General features: G+C 43.7%; 1 protein-coding gene across 10 annotated transcripts in view; it reads right to left on the bottom strand.

Moving 5' to 3' along the window:
• Positions 1–18274, bottom strand: part of FUT8 (fucosyltransferase 8) — a 374060-nt gene that overhangs the window by 102511 nt on the left and 253275 nt on the right. For all 10 annotated transcript variants that reach the window (XM_063948117.1, XM_063948115.1, XM_063948114.1 and 7 more), the window contains one exon: positions 6303–6540. In XM_063948117.1, the coding sequence (XP_063804187.1) occupies positions 6303–6540 (238 nt within the window). The remainder of the gene's footprint in view (positions 1–6302; positions 6541–18274) is intronic.

Here is an 18274-nt window from a genome sequence, read left to right as displayed (position 1 = left end):
AAGCTGCAATATAAGCACTATCACACTAGCTCACTGTTATACTATTACATGAAGCTGCAATATAAGCATTATCACACTAGCTGTTATAGTATTACATGAAGCTGCAATATAAGCATTATCACACTAGCTCACTGTTATAGTATTACATGAAGCTGCAATATAAGCACTATCACACTAGCTCACTGTTATAGTATTACATGAAGCTGCAATATAAGCATTATCACACTAGCTCACTGTTATAGTATTACATGAAGCTGCAATATAAGCATTATCACACTAGCTCACTGTTACAGTATTACATGAAGCTGCAATATAAGCACTATCACACTAGCTCACTGTTATAGTATTACATGAAGCTGCAATATAAGCACTATCACACTAGCTCACTGTTATAGTATTACATGAAGCTGCAATATAAGCACTATCACACTAGCTCACTGTTATAGTATTACATGAAGCTGCAATATAAGTATTATCACACTAGCTCACTGTTACAGTATTACATGAAGCTGCAATATAAGCACTATCACACTAGCTCACTGTTATAGTATTACATGAAGCTGCAATATAAGCATTATCACACTAGCTCACTGTTATAGTATTACATGAAGCTGCAATATAAGCATTATCACACTAGCTCACTGTTATACTATTACATGAAGCTGCAATATAAGCATTATCACACTAGCTCACTGTTATAGTATTACATGAAGCTGCAATATAAGCATTATCACACTAGCTCACTGTTATAGTATTACATGAAGCTGCAATATAAGCACTATCACACTAGCTCACTGTTATAGTATTACATGACGCTGCAATATAAGCATTATCACACTAGCTCACTGTTACAGTATTACATGAAGCTGCAATATAAGTACTATCACACTAGCTCACTGTTATAGTATTACATGAAGCTGCAATATAAGCATTATCACACTAGCTCACTGTTATAGTATTACATGAAGCTGCAATATAAGCATTATCACACTAGCTCACTGTTACAGTATTAATCGCTGCAGCTTATATTGCTTCCTATACTCTCTGCTTGATTTTAATAAAACAGTTTGAAGTTCTTGTGAGTGGTGTCACATTTCCTTTGCCTAGTCATTTGTGTTTCTGCGTGTTTGCTCATCAAAGTCATCAACAAATGCAATTTCTGAATGTGTGTTTAGGGGATGCTGGGGTGTTTTATTGGAACTGATTTTTGTTAAGATTCATTGAGAATCTTAGTATAAATCATGAATGTAGCAGCATTTTGTTCTGCTCTCCAAAATCCCATTGAAAGTATAGGGAAAGGGGCGTGGCCACGCCACTTTACCCGTGACCACGCCCCCTTTTCAAATTTGTACCGATTTTTGTGTGTAAATTGTTGGAGGGTATGGAGTATATGAGAGTGAGTTTAAACTTGCATGACACTATAGCAGTGCCACCATGGGGGTAATTCCGAGTTGATCGCAGCAGGAACTTTGTTAGCAGTTGGGCAAAACCATGTGCACTGCAGGGGAGGCAGATTTAACATGTGCAGAGAGAGTTAGATTTGGGTGTGGTGTGTTCAATCTGCAATCTAAATTGCAGTGTAAAAATAAAACAGCCAGTATTTACCCTGCACAGAAACAAAATAACCCACCCAAATCTAACTCTCTCTGCACATGTTATATCTGCCTCCCCTGCAGTGCACATGGTTTTGCCCAACTGCTAACAAAATTCCTGCTGCGATCAACTCAGAATTACCCCCCATGTGCAGCCTAGATACAAAAGGTGTGTGATGAGGTTTCAACTATCTTGCTCTTCCATAGTGCCTTAAGTGGGTTTTGTGGTGGCTCATTGCATAAAACTGTCCCAGTCTTTAATTTTACACTGTTTACTTTATAGAGACAGAGGAAAAAGTATGTGGTCTATGTAAAAAGGGAAATGACAGGCCTGATACTAGAGACCTGAATCATGCATCATTAGGTTTTAGTTGCGACTTTAAGCTAATTCCTTTGCAACCCAAAAAGAATCCTAAGCATCTAGTACATTATGGGCCTTATTCAGACCGAATCGTAGCTGCTGCGATCACACATATGGGCGCTTTTCAGAGTCACGATTGACAGATGGCAGGCGCCCGGGGGTGTCGACACGGCATGGGGCGGATGGGGTGGGTGGGGAGTCAACAGGTAATGCAGGCTTGTCATGTTTTCAGGGGCTGGGCAATGATGTTGCCTGCATTTCCAGCTTTTGGCAATATGGCGGTGGCGTGTCTGCCTACGCAAGGGTCAACCTCTATTTGAGGTTTTTGTGATACGATCGCAATTGAATTGTGATCGTATTGTGGGGCGGCACCACACATGCTAGGGGAAGCCTTGCCCTGTGCTGGGCGGCCCCAGCATGTGATTTTAGTGGTCGCAGATTTTGCTAAGATAGCAAAATCTCCGGCCAACTCTAAATAACCCTATATATGCAAGCTAAGATGGAAAATTGAGGAAATACCGCACAACATGGGAATCACGGTATGCGTCTCACGTCATACAGATGTGTCCTCATAACCTACTGCTGCAGTAGCACTAAATATCCCTTCTCGGCATGCTAGGACCCGCGCAACTTCGATTGCGCTGAGCAACTATTTTGCTTGCGTTGTAGGTCATAATCCCAGTTTGATGAGAGAAAAAATGCTTCACACACCGCACTGATTAGTTTGACTTGCAAAACTTCTGAATCTGTATACTAAGTGTTATGATGTCACGGCTTATTTCATGCCAAGTTCTGCGACTAGGCAGGTAAAGATAATGGAGGATCCATCTGTACCACGAATAACAAGTGTCGCATATCAAATTTTTGGCAAAGTCTTGTGAAGAGGTTTTGTTGCATCACATTGCAACGGAGATGCACATTCGAGTGAAAAAGATAAGAAAAATGCTACATCACTTGGCGTCGCTAACATCTCTCGCCACATGGCGTACTGAGGCTAACGGGATGCGATTGCATCACGATTGTTCAGCACCCACACTTCAGACACCATGCATGCACAGATGGCCTAGAACATCTCATTATATTGCAAAAAGATTACGTGTATGAGCACACATCATTGTAGTGCAGAGAGGATAGGTGTATGAGGACACATCATTGTAGTGCAGAGGATAGGTGTATTAGCACATCATTGTAGTGCAGAAAGGATAGGTGTATGAGGACACATCATTGTAGTGCAGAGGACAGATGTATGAGGACACATCATTGTAGTGCAGAGAGGATAGGTGTATGAGGACATCATTGTAGTGCAGAGATGATAGGTATATGTGGACACATCATTGTAGTGCAGAGAGGATAGGTGTATGAGGACATCATTGTAGTGCAGAGATGATAGGTATATGTGGACACATCATTGTAGTGCAGAGAGGATAGGTGTATGAGGACATCATTGTAGTGAGGAGAGGATAGGTGTATGAGGACATCATTGTAGTGCAGAGAGTATAGGTGTATGAGGACATCATTGTAGTGCAGAGAGGATAGGTATATAAGGACACATAATTGTAGTGCAGAGAGGATAGGTATATGAGGACACATCATTGTAGTGCAAAGAGGATAGGTGTATTAGCACATCATTGTAGTGCAGAGAGGATAGGTGTATGAGGACACATCATTGTAGTGCAGAGAGGATAGGTGTATGAGGACACATCATTGTAGTGCAGAGAGGATAGGTGTATGAGGACACATCATTGTAGTGCAGAGAGGATAGGTGTATGAGGACACATCATTGTAGTGCAGAGAGGATAGGTATATGAGGACACATCATTGTAGTGCAGAGAGGATATATATATGAGCACATCATTGTAGTGCAGAGAGGATAGGTGTATGAGGACACATCATTGTAGAGCAGAGAGGATAGGTGTATGAGGACACATCATTGTAGTGCAGAGAGGATAGGTGTATAAGCACATCATTGTAGTGCAGAGAGGATATATATATGAGCACATTATTGTAGTGCAGAGAGGATAGGTGTATGAGGACACATCATTGTAGTGCAGAGAGGATAGGTGTATGAGGACACATCATTGTAGTGCAGAGAGGATAGGTGTATTAGCACATCATTGTAGTGCAGAGAGGATATATATATGAGCACATCATTGTAGTGCAGAGAGGATAGGTGTATGAGGACATCATTGTAGTGCAGAGAGGATAGGTGTATGAGGACACATCATTGTAGTGCAGAGAGGATAGGTGTATGAGGACATCATTGTAGTGCAGAGATGATAGGTATATGTGGACACATCATTGTAGTGCAGAGAGGATAGGTGTATGAGGACATCATTGTAGTGAGGAGAGGATAGGTGTATGAGGACATCATTGTAGTGCAGAGAGGATAGGTGTATGAGGACATCATTGTAGTGAGGAGAGGATAGGTGTATGAGGACATCATTGTAGTGCAGAGTATAGGTGTATGAGGACACATCATTGTAGTGCAGAGAGGATAGGTGTATGAGGACACATCATTGTAGTGCAGAGAGGATAGGTATATGAGGACACATCATTGTAGTGCAGAGAGGATAGGTGTATGAGGACATCATTGTAGTGCAGAGAGGATAGGTGTATGAGGACACATCATTGTAGTGCAGAGAGGATAGGTGTATGAGGACACATCATTGTAGTGCAGAGAGGATAGGTGTATGAGGACACATCATTGTAGTGCAGAGAGGATAGGTGTATGAGGACACATCATTGTAGTGCAGAGAGGATAGGTGTATGAGGACACATCATTGTAGTGCAGAGAGGATAGGTGTATGAGGACACATCATTGTAGTGCAGAGAGGATAGGTGTATGAGCACATCATTGTAGTGCAGAGAGGATATATATATGAGCACATCATTGTAGTGCAGAGGATAGGTTTATGAGGACACATTTGTACTCCTGACTTGCAGTATATTACCATTAATAAAACGTAGACAGGATCAGCAAGTGGTAAATCATGTTTTTTGAGGTCTGCTATACTGTATATATATATATATTAACTTCCCTTCTTTTTAAGGTGCTGTGTCCTCATTTTCCAGCCCTTAGTATGTAAGCTCCCTTGGGCAAGATCTGCCTTCCTCATGTTCTCCCCAAAAACTATCCCTGCCACCTGTGCTCTTGTCTTTTGTCTACAAGTCCCATTCAGCAACCCTGTTTGAGGGGTGGAGTGAGAAGCATTCTCCTAAAAGAAACTGTGGGGGAGATGTATGAAGCAACCAATCAGCTGCTACATAGAATTTCATAGAATACAGTTGGTAAATGTTACCTCAAAGTTGATTGGTTGCCTTTGGGCAACTTCTCACTATTTTCTATCTCCCCCTGTGTCCTTTACTGTTGTATATTTTTCATAGATCTACCAATTGAAACTATATTGGCAATGGTACACTGTTAATATGTATATGTACAAATCCATGTAAGAAAGGCACTCTGGAGTCATCAATATTGGCAAAATAGCAATATGTACAAATACTTTATGGTGACTTAAAAATAAAATATATATTTTTTTAAATTATTATTAACTATTGCGCTGTGTGTTCAGATGTTATCACCATTGGTTATGCAGCATGCTAAAAGGCTTCATCTATCCTGTATGTCTTCTTGTCTTTGTATGGAAAGCACATACTACAGAATTCAGTACACGTCACCCATTAGTGTTCTGTCTGCTCTTTCCACACATTCATTACTATACACCAACAAGTTGCAATGAATACCAGAATACAATTTTCAATTAAGAAACTATGGTAAAACAATGTCAGCACCGGAGCACAACAAGGGTTAGATTTCCCAGATGAACAATCCTTGGATCAGAGAGATGCAAATCTTCAGCTACTGGGAAAGGATATTCAGTATAAGTCACACAAGGTCAGCCGCCAGGATTTGTGCAATGCGTTTCATAAGTAAATAGTTTCAAGGACTGAAGCATCACACGCCATAAAATTTCATAATGTCATTTACTACATTTTCCAGATCGCTGGGTACGGTCAATGGTGGAATGAAACAATCTTATACTAGAAGACAGATGCATTCACAACATTGCTACGTGATTATTAGAGCCATATCTAGAGATGAGCGGATTCGGTTTTACTCGGATTTACTCGGTTCTCCATACGGCATCTTATTGGCTCACGGATGTCACGTGTTTTGGATAGCCAATCAGATGCCGTTTTGAGAACCGAGTAAATTCGAGTAAAACCGAATCCGCTCATCTCTAGACATAACCAATACTGGAGATTAGTAACCCATAAATGTTTGAGACAACACGACATGGCATTTGTGTGTCAGATCCTAAATGAAGACAGATGGGTAATGTGCTCACCTGACCAATGTCCTGTGGAGGTGCCAGATCTGTCCCGGCAAGTGTCACTGACTGGCTTAAAGACCGTTTCCCATCCGCCTGTGGCATATCTCCAGCTCTGCGACTCCAGGATGAGCGTTCGCTGTGTGCCAAACGCAATCATGAAGCAGTAGACTACATGGTGCAGTTGGCATCCGTAGCCGCAGCCCTTGTTGATGTTGCACACTAGTTTCTTGGCTTTGCTGCAATCCTTGGGGTTCTATGGTTTTAAAAGAGAGTATTTGAGACTGGGACAAAAAAAAAACACAACTGTAAACACATGAAGGCTAGCAAAGTGTACAGAATCATTCTACATGATCAATCCCTCACTGCATACACAGAACATTTACATGCACATGAGATACAGTATATAATGTACCAATATAAAATGTAATAACGGTACTGCCAGATTTATATCATCGTCATCATCGGGAAGTTAAAAAGTGGAAAACAGACTGCCTATACTTTTAAGTTACCATACAGCTGTGTTTCCCAACTCTGGTCCTCAGGGACCTGTAACAGTGCTGGTGACCAGATCTTCTCAGTATCATTAGCTCACATGTGAATCTTTCAAAATATGTAAGCAAGTACTGACTACACCTAAGCACCTACTAGGAAATCCAGAAAACATGCACTGCTTCCTGAGTTCGGAAACACTGCAATGTTATGGAAATACTGGCATAACACTGATAAATCAGCCCTTGTATGACAATTACCAATCCAGCATGATAATCATCCACTCATCTGTGCACGAGGATAATCTTAACCAGGGCCGTAACTAGGTGTGTGCGGAGGGGGCACCGCACATAGCGCTGCAAGGTAGAGGGCGCTGTTGGCAGCACTCGTCAATAATCTGTTTTAAATGCCTTCACTTGCAGCTTCCCACCTTTTTAAAGCCCAGCATCTCCTGACTGCCCCTGTCTCCTACCCTGACCCCTTCTGTCGCTAATACCTATACAACATTCATGAACTCAGCTTGAGATTCCTTTGCTATTCAGTCACACTGTCCTTTATTACATTTTAAGATGCTGACTTAGCCGGGATTCGAACCCATTGCTTGTGGCATTGCAGTCAGACAATCTATTCATTGAGCTATCTGCCCTTGTATAGCAAGGTAGATAATTCTAAGCTAGAGAATTCTATTTGAAGCTTACCTTGTACTTTGTGAAAAAATGATGAGCATTGCGGCTGAGCAGATCTATGTAGTGTGTGGCTGCACACTACATAGATCTGCTCAATTCGAATGCTGATTATTATTTTTTTACAAAGTACCAGTAGCTTCATAAAGTGTTTGATAGTTTTTATGTAGGGGGGCAAAAATTATAGTTACAGCTCTGGTCTTAACTATTACATTAAATTAACTTGAGTCCATGATTTCATGTAGAGTCAGTATAGGCTCGCTTGGCCTTCAATTAATCACAAAGACTGACTTCCAGGGTTTGTTCCTGGAATCCAGCACCATCCCCGAGTGCAATTCAGCTACGGAAGGCTGACAATCACCATCCTGAAAGGCCTCCTAGGAGGTGGACTGCTTTTCATCTTCAACAGAAGTTGTCTGAAGCTAATGGAAGGGTCTCCAGTGCTAACTCTGAACCACCAACTTGAGTATAAGAATACAGCAGTCAAACCCAGCCAGGTCCATCTGTAGGCATCACTTTTAAAGGTTCATGAAAATCCCAATGGAGCTGCTGAGATACTTCTGGCACCACCAATCAGTGACCTAATTTGAGTGACGAATGAGCAGCAATCTTACACCACTGCACACACACAAGATCTTCAGGCTATGAAGGATACATTTTACTAGTCATTAATAATTATTATACACTATCCATACATTTGGAGTGAACACTGCACTATGTGTGGGAAGGAGAAGACATCAGGAGTTGCATATATACATAAATAATTCATTACACACAGTATCTGCTCCACACTCACTCCCGCTAAGCCCCTCCTGCATGCATCCTGTCCAAAACTAGGCACACACTTATTCAATTATCATCCAATTCAACCTACCAGTTGGTCAGACATTGGCAAACCTCTGGTTTCATCCAATCCTGGTCACCTGGTCATATGATTAGATTTTTAAACCTTCTGAAATAATCAGGATAAATTCACAAGACCAATATGGAATTGTGTATACTTCAGCAAATGGTTTGATCCCTGGAGCATTCCACAAACGTGTATCCAGCTTAATGGTCTTCCTAAGAGACTTTGATTTATTTATGACCATTTCTTTATATAACGCACACATATTCCGCAGCACTTTACAGAGAATATTTGGCTATTCACATCAGTCCCTGCCCCAGCGCAGTTTACAATCTATGGCCCTCATTCCGAGTTGTTCGCTCACAAGCTGCTTTTAGCAGCATTGCACACGCTAGGCCGCCGCCCACTGGGAGTGAATCTTAGCTTAGCAAAATTGCAAACGAAAGATTCTCAAAATTGCGAATAGAAATTTCTTAGCAGTTTCTGAGTAGCTCCACACTTACTCTGCCACTGCGATCAGTTCAGTCAGTTTCGTTCCTGGTTTGACGTCACAAACACACCCAGCGTTCGCCCAGACACTCCCCCGTTTCTTCAGACATTCCCGCGTTTTTCCCAGAAACGGTAGCGTTTTTTTGCACACACCCATAAAACGTCCAGTTTCCGCCCAGAAACACCCACTTCCTGTCAATCACATTACGATCACCAGAACGAAGAAAAAACCTCGTAATGCCGTGAGTAAAATACCTAACTGCATAGCAAATTTACTTGGCGCAGTCGCACTGCGGACATTGCGCATGCGCAATAAGCGGAAAATCGCTGCGATGCGAAGAAAATGACCACCTATATTCCCTACTACATGTACACGCACACACATTGGTTAATTTTGTTGGGAGTTAATTAACCCACCAGTATGTTTTTGGATTGTGGCAGGAAACCGGAGTACCCAGAGGAAACCCACGCAAGTACGGGGAGAATATACAAACTCCACACAGTTAGTGGTATAAGGAACAATGCACTGTTGCTGTATAGGCTGTTTTAGCAGGGCCAGATTCATAAATGGCAAAATGCTCACTGCCCTTTAGGAGGCACCCTTCCAAATCAGCCAGCCCTGTGAAATAAAATAAAAACTATTTTCTATAAAGAATTTCTTTTACTAAACTGTGAATCTTTGTCGGGTGATTTTTCTGGTGAGGGGGTTTCTCTATAGGCCCCAATCAGGAGCTCCCTAAGGGGAAAAGAACTCAAGAGAAGTCCCTCCCTTGAATCTGGAAGTGATCACTTTTCAACCAGTTGTATTGTTATAGCGCACTCTGTATTTATTGTTTGTTTCTATTTTTAAGGTCCTACTAACAGGGGACCTTTCAGTAGTGCTGCTCAATCTCAGCGCAGGAAGGGTATTTTTGTTTCTTGTCTTATACATACATACATATATATATATATATATATATCTATATATATATACACACACACACAACAATAATAAGAATTTACTTACCGATAATTCTATTTCTCGGAGTCCGTAGTGGATGCTGGGGTTCCTGAAAGGACCATGGGGAATAGCGGCTCCGCAGGAGACAGGGCACAAAAAAGTAAAGCTTTTACCAGATCAGGTGGTGTGCACTGGCTCCTCCCCCTATGACCCTCCTCCAGACTCCAGTTAGGTACTGTGCCCGGACGAGCGTACACAATAAGGGAGGCAATTTGAATCCCGGGTAAGACTCATACCAGCCACACCAATCACACCGTACAACTTGTGATCTAAACCCAGTTAACAGTATGATAACAGAAAGAGCCTCTTAAAGATGGCTCCTTAACAATATAACCCGAATTTGTTAACAATAACTATGTACAGTATTGCAGATAATCCGCACTTGGGATGGGCACCCAGCATCCACTACGGACTCCGAGAAATAGAATTATCGGTAAGTAAATTCTTATTTTCTCTATCGTCCTAAGTGGATGCTGGGGTTCCTGAAAGGACCATGGGGATTATACCAAAGCTCCCAAACGGGCGGGAGAGTGCGGATGACTCTGCAGCACCGAATGAGAGAATTCCAAGTCCTCTTTTGCCAGGGTATCAAATTTGTAGAATTTTACAAACGTGTTTTCCCCCGACCACGTAGCTGCTCGGCAGAATTGTAATGCCGAGACCCCTCGGGCAGCCGCCCAAGATGAGCCCACCTTCCTTGTGGAATGGGCCTTAACAGATTTAGGCTGTGGCAGGCCTGCCACAGAATGAGCAAGTTGAATTGTGTTACAAATCCAACGAGCAATCGTCTGCTTAGAAGCAGGGGCACCCAACTTGTTGGGTGCATATAGTATCAACAGCGAGTCAGATTTTCTGACTTCAGCCGTCCTTGAAATGTATATTTTTAAGGCTCTGACAACGTCCAACAACTTGGAGTCCTCCAAGTCGCCAGTGGCCACAGGCACCACAATAGGTTGGTTCAGGTGAAACGCTGATACCACCTTAGGGAGAAAATGCGGACGAGTCCTCAGTTCTGCCCTATCCGAATGGAAGATTAGATAAGGGCTTTTATAAGATAAAGCCGCCAATTCAGATACTCTCCTGGCGGAAGCCAGGGCCAGTAACATAGTCACTTTCCATGTGAGATATTTAAAATCCACCTTTTTCAATGGTTCAAACCAATGGGATTTGAGGAAATCTAAAACTACATTTAGATCCCACGGTGCCACCGGAGGCACCACAGGAGGCTGTATATGCAGTACTCCTTTAACAAAAGTCTGTACCTCAGGAACTGAGGCCAATTCTTTTTGGAAGAATATTGACAGGGCCGAAATTTGAACCTTAATAGATCTCAATTTGAGACCCCTAGACAATCCTGATTGTAGGAAATGTAGGAAACGACCCAGTTGAAATTCCTCCGTCGGAACACTCCGATCCTCGCACCACGCGACATATTTTCGCCAAATGCGGTGATAATGTTTCGCGGTGACTTCCTTCCTTGCCTTAATCAAGGTAGGAATGACTTCTTCTGGAATGCCTTTCCCTTTTAGGATCTGGCGTTCAACCGCCATGCCGTCAAACGCAGCCGCGGTAAGTCTTGAAAGAGACAGGGACCCTGTTGTAGCAGGTCCCTTCTCAGAAGTAGAGGGCACGGGTCGTCCGTGACCAACTCTTGAAGTTCCGGGTACCAAGTCCTTCTTGGCCAATCCGGAGCCACTAGTATTTCTTACTCCTCCTCACCGTATAATCTTCAATACCTTTGGTATGAGAGGCAGAGGAGGAAACACATATACTGATTTGTACACCCAAGGTGTTACCAGTGCGTCCACAGCTATTGCCTGTGGATCTCTTGACCTGGCGCAATACTTGTCCAGTTTCTTGTTGAGGCGAGACGCCATCATGTCTACCATTGGTCTTTCCCAACAGTTTATTAGCATGTGGAAGACTTCTGGATGAAGACCCCCCTCTCCCGGGTGTATATCGTGTCTGCTGAGGAAGTCTGCTTCCCAGTTGTCCACGCCCGGGAAGAACACTGCTGACAGTGCTATTACGTGATTCTCCGCCCAGCGAAGAATCTTGGCAGCTTCTGCCATTGCACTCCTGCTTCTTGTGCCGCCCTGTCTGTTTACATGGGCGACCGCCGTGATGTTGTCCGACTGAATCAACACCGGTTTTCCTTGCAGGAGTGGTTCCGCCTGGCTTAGAGCATTTTAGATTGCTCTTAGTACCAGAATGTTTATGTGAATAGACTTTTCCAGGTTCGTCCATACCCCCTGGAAGTTTCTTCCTTGTGTGACTGCTCCCCAACCTCTCAGGCTGGCGTCCGTGGTCACCAGGATCAAATCCTGTATGCCGAATCTGCGGCCCTCCAATAGATGAGCCTTTTGCAACCACCACAGAAGATATACCCTTGTCCTTGGCGACAGGGTTATTCGCAGGTGCATCTGAGGATGCGACCCTGACCATTTGTCCAACAGATCCCTTTGGAAAATTCTTGCATGGAATCTGCCGAATGGAATTGCTTCGTAAAAAGCCACCATTTTTCCCAGGACTCTTGTGCATTGATGTACAGACACCTTTCCTGGTTTTAGGAGGTTCCTGACAGGTCGGATAACTCCTTGGCTTTTTCCTCGGGAAGAAAAACCTTTTTCTGAACCGTGTCCAGAATCATCCCTAGGAACAGCAGACGTATCGTCGGAAAACAGCTGCGATTCTTGGAATATTTAGAATCCAGTCGTGCCGTCGAAGAACTACTTTAGATAGTGCTCTTCCGACCTCCAACTGTTCTCTGGAACTTGCCCTTTTTAGGTCGTGCAAGTAAGGGATAATTTAGATGCCTTTTTTCTTTGAAGAAACATCTTTTCGGCCATTACCTTGGTAAAAAGGCCCGGGGTGCCGTGGATAATTCAAACGGCATCGTCTGAAACTGATATTGACAGTTCTGTACCACGAACCAGAGGTACCCTTGATGAGAAGGACAAATTTTGGACATGGAGGTAATCCTTGATGTCCAGGGACACCATATAGTCCCCTTTTTTCCGGTTCGCTATCACTGCTCTGAGTGACTTTATCTCGATTTGAACCTTTTATGTAAGTGTTCAAAACATTTTAGATTTAGACTATGTGTCACCAAGCCGTCTGGCTTCAGTACCACAATATAGTGTGGAAAATAATACCCTTTTCCTTGTCGTAGGAGGGGTACTTTGATTATCACCTGCTGGATATACAGCTTGTGAATTGTTTCCAATGCTGCCTCCGTGTCGGAGGGAGCCGTTGGTAAAGCAGACTTCAGGAAGCTGCGAGGAGAAGATGTCTCGACTCTCCAATCTTTACCCCTGGGATAATACTCGTACGATCTAGGGGTCAACTTGCGAGTGATCCCACTGCGCCCTGAGACTCTTGAGACTACCCCCCCACCTTGAGTCCGCTTGCACGGCCCCAGCGTCATGCTGAGGACTTGGCAGACGCGGTGGAGGGCTTCTTTTCCTGGGAAAGGGCTGCCTGCTGCAGTCTACTTCCCTTACCTCTATGTCTGGGCAGATATGACTGGCCTTTTGCCTGCATGCCCTCATGGGAAAGGAAAGATTGAGGCTGAAAAGACGGTGTCTTTTTTAGCTGAGATGTAACTTGGGGTAAAAAAGGTTGGATTTCCCAGCTGTTGCTGTGGTCCCCAGGTCCGATGGACCGACCCCCAAATAACTCCTTCCCTTTATACAGCAATACTTCCATCTGCCGTATGGGATCTGTATCACCTGACCACTGTCGTGTCCCTGACATCTTCTGGGAGATATGGACAACGCACTTATCTTGATGCCAGAGAGCAAATATCCCTCTGTGCATCTCACATACATATATATAGAATGCATCCTATTAAATGCTCTACATGAATAAAATATTTTCAGTCAGGGAATCCGACCAAGCCAACCCAGCACTGCATCTCCAGGCTGATGGCGATCGCTGGTCGCAGTATAACCACCGTATGTGTGTATATACTTTTTAGGATATTTTTCCAGCTTCCTATCAGCTGGCTCCTTGAGGGCGGCCGTATCTGGAGACGGTAACGCCACTTGATAAGCGTGTGAGCGCCTTATCACCCTAAGGGGTGTTTCCCAACGTACCCTAATTTCTGGCGGGAAAGGGTATAACGCCAATATTTGCTATCGGGGTAACCCTACGCATCATCACACACTTCATTTTATTTTATCTGATTCAGGAAAAACTACAGGTAGTTTTTTCACTCCCACATAATACCCTTTCTTGTGGTACTTGTAGTATCAGAAACACGTAACACCTCCTTCATTGCCCTTAACGTGTGGCCCTAATGAGAAATACGTTTGTTTATTCACCGTCGACACTGTATTCAGTGTCCGTGTCTGTGTCTGTGTCGACCGACTGAGGTAAATGGGCGTTTTTAAAACCCCTGACGGTGTTTCTGAGACGCTTGGACCGGTCCTAATAGATTGTCGGCCGTCTCATGTCGTCAACCGACCTTGCAGCGTGTTGACATTCTCACGTAATTCTCTAAATAAGCCATCCATTCCGGTGTCGACTCCCTAGAGAGTGACATCACCATTACAGGCAATTTCTCCGCCTCCTCACCAACATCGTCCTCATACATGTCGACACACACGTACCGACACACAGCACACACACCGGGAATGCTCTGACAGAGGACAGGACCCACTAGCCCTTTGGGGAGACAGAGGGAGAGTCTGCCAGCACACACCAAAAACGCTATAAATATATAGGGACAACCTTATATAAGTGTTTCTCCCTTATAGCATCTTTTATATATATACAATATCGCCAAAATCAGTGCCCCCCCTCTCTGTTTTAACCCTGTTTCTGTAGTGCAGTGCAGGGGAGAGCCTGGGAGCCTTCTCTCCAGCTTTTCTGTGAGAGAAAATGGCGCTGTGTGCTGAGGAGATAGGCCCCGCCCCTTTTTCGGCGGCCTCGTCTCCCGCTATTTTTGAAGTTAGGCAGGGGTTAAATATCTCCATATAGCCTCTGTGGGCTATATGTGAGGTATTTTTTGCCTCTAATAAGGTTTTTATTTGCCTCTCAGAGCGCCCCCCCCAGCGCTCTGCACCCTCAGTGACTGTTGTGTGAAGTGTGCTGAGAGGAAAATGGCGCACAGCTGCAGTGCTGTGCGCTACCTTTATGAAGACTCAGGAGTCTTCAGCCGCCGATTTTGGACCTCTTCTCTCTTCAGCGTCTGCAAGGGGGCCGGCGGCGCGGCTCCGGTGACCATCCAGGCTGTACCTGTGATCGTCCCTCTGGAGCTAGTGTCCAGTAGCCAAGCAGCAAATCCACTCTGCACGCAGGTGAGTTCACTACTTCTCCCCTAAGTCCCTCGTTGCAGTGATCCTGTTGCCAGCAGGACTCACTGTAAAGTAAAAAACCTAAGCTAAACTTTCTCTAAGCAGCTCTTTAGGAGAGCCACCTAGATTGCACCCTTCTCGTTCGGGCACAAAATCTAACTGGAGTCTGGAGGAGGGTCATAGGGGGAGGAGCCAGTGCACACCACCTGATCTGGTAAAAGCTTTACTTTTTTGTGCCCTGTCTCCTGCGGAGCCGCTATTCCCCATGGTCCTTTCAGGAACCCCAGCATCCACTTAGGACGATAGAGAAATTTAATATTCTATGCAATCTACAAATTTTCTAACGTACTCGAACCTCTAGGAAAATTTTACAAATATTTTTGAACTTTAAAAAAATCCTCTCTCATATCAGGTACAATTGCATACCCTCCAACATGACCCGCCCCACTAGGTACAAAATGCTCTGTTTCTGGACATTCCTCTTAATTTATTATTGCCATCACCTGTGAAGAAACATCTTTCTTATCATTTAACTAGTTCAACACAGGTGATGGAAATCATAAATTAAGAGGGAAGTCCAGAAACAGAGCATTTTGTACCTAGTGGGGCGGGTCATGTTGGAGGGTATGCAATTGTACATTATTATAACGGTCGTGTACATACAGTAAATTAAAAACTAAGGGCAAGAAATACAGCACAGGCACTTCAGCTATAAAAATATACGTTCACCAGGAGTATATTGAACAGGAAAGGAATATATAAATATGTACATATAAACTTATTAATTCATCCTTGACTCCAGTCCCAACTGAGATTATTTTCCATAAAGACGTTACAAGCATGAATAACAGTGAAAGTGCAGGAAATCCACATTGCCTGTCTGCGCCCCTGCTATCTGTGAGTATATCAGAGTGAAGAATCCTATTAGCAACTCCACATGAATAAATAATTCAACACAGGTTACAGAGTGTTGAGACAATAGCAATCCTTCTCTGTATTATCTTGCTTTCTCTAACGTACGACTGACACTGGGGAATTACTGCAGTATGCTGTTCCGTTGGGACTACATATGCTTACATTGTGCATATACATTTCCTGCATTTGTAACACAGTTTCTGTATGGTGAAGCTCCTAAATACATTAATATACACCCAAGTGTCGACTCAATTAAATGCAAGGTGGCTTGTCTTCTGGGCAACTGTGGTCATATTTATGGTAGCGTGGGACTTGCAGAAGAGCATTTTAGCTGTTTCTCTGTGGCCTCTAAAATGTGCTTTATTGGGTGGCTACAATGTGAAAGCACACTGAAGAACAGTTTTTGGGTGTGTCATAGGTGTATTCTACGACCACTGGATGCCAAATTTAGACGCATCTCCTGCACTAGGCTGCAACAAATGCAATGCAATGCCAAGGGGGCCCCAATGCTGCCCCGTAATTGGCCAGCTCAGCATTAGTTGCAAGCACCAGCATTTAATGTTCAACACTGCATCTCTTACCTGGCGGCTCCGCGCAGCGTCCTGACGTCACAACCGGTACCTGGCGCTGACTGCGAATCACAGTGTCAGGAGAGGCGCAGAGACGGCCAATACTTAAATATACTGTTGTTTTTGCAGGGTTTTTTTTTTTATTCCAAAGCTTTACTTTAAAATCAGGCAATCTCTGCTGAGCAAAAATCCCAACCAAAGGATTGCCCCAACCCCTCTGTCACTGCTTACTGTGTCTACCACCAGGAACAGCAGGGGTCATTGGGTAGATTTAATATAGCTTTTAAAATTGAAAAGCGGTGATGTTGCCCAGACCTGTATTCTGTATTAATCTATTCATATTATAATGCACCTGCTGAAGTAATGGGTTAGTACCAAATGACAACAATGGGGGTCATTCCGAGTTGTTCGCTCGTTATTTTTTTCTCGCAACGGAGCGATTAGTCGCTAATGCGCATGCGCAATGTCCGCAGTGCGACTGCGCCAAGTAAATTTGCTATGCAGTTAGGTATTTTACTCACGGCATTACGAGGTTTTTTTCTTCGTTCTGGTGATCGTAATGTGATTGACAGGAAGTGGGTGTTTCTGGGCGGAAACTGGCCGTTTTATGGGTGTGTGTGAAAAAACGCTACCGTTTCTGGGTAAAAAGCGGGAGTGGCCGGAGGAACGGAGGAGTGTCTGGGCGAACGCTGGGTGTGTTTGTGACGTCAAACCAGGAACGACAAGCACTGAACTGATCGCACTGGCAGAGTAAGTCTCGAGCTACTCAGAAACTGCACAGAGAAGTATTTTCGCAATATTGCGAATCTTTCGTTCGCAATTTTGATAAGCTAAGATTCACTCCCAGTAGGCGGCGGCTTAGCGTGTGCAAAGCTGCTAAAAGCAGCTTGCGAGCGAACAACTCGGAATGACCCCCGATGATTCTTACCACTCCCAGATAATGTAATGTCAATATGTTAAATGCTATAGCCCTGGATACATTTACCAGTTAGGAATTTGTCCAATCCGCTTTTAAATACATTTACAGAGTCTGCCATTATTACCCTCTCCGGCAGGGAGTTCCAAATCTTTATTGCCCTTACCGTGAAGAACCCTTTCCTACATTGTGTACGGAATTTCCTCTCCTATAACCTAAGCGAGTGCCCACGCGTCCTATATAGAGTTCTTTAAATAAACAAATCCGCTGCTAGCTCCTTGTAATTACGCTAATAATGTCTCCTCTTAGACGCCTCTTTTCTAGTGAATACATATTTAACCTAGTAAGCCTTTCCTCGTACTCCAGAGACTCTAACCCTTTAATCAGTTTAGTAGCTCTTCTTTGAACTCTTTCTAGTTCCCCAATATCTTTTTATAATACGGTGCCCAGAACTGAACACAATATTCCAGGTGCGGATGAACCAATGATTTGTACAGTAGCAGGACTATATCTTCGTCCCTTGTCTCTATGCCCCGTTTAATGCACGCAAATACTTTACTTGCCTTCTTTGCTGCACTTTGACTTTGTGTACTGTTATTCAGCCTATTATCTATGAGCACCTCCAAATCTTTTTCCACCACAGTTACCCCTATATTTTCCCCATCTAGAGTGTAGGATGCATGTGTGTTTTTTTTCCCAAAATGCGTAACTTTGCATTTTTCTATATTAAACCTCATTCCCCATTTAGACGTCCAGGTTTCCAGTTTAACTAAGTCATT

The sequence above is a fragment of the Pseudophryne corroboree genome, chromosome 12, assembly GCF_028390025.1.
Source record: "Pseudophryne corroboree isolate aPseCor3 chromosome 12, aPseCor3.hap2, whole genome shotgun sequence".
Taxonomy (NCBI): domain Eukaryota; kingdom Metazoa; phylum Chordata; class Amphibia; order Anura; family Myobatrachidae; genus Pseudophryne; species Pseudophryne corroboree.
This window is presented reverse-complemented; position numbering and strand designations above follow the sequence as displayed.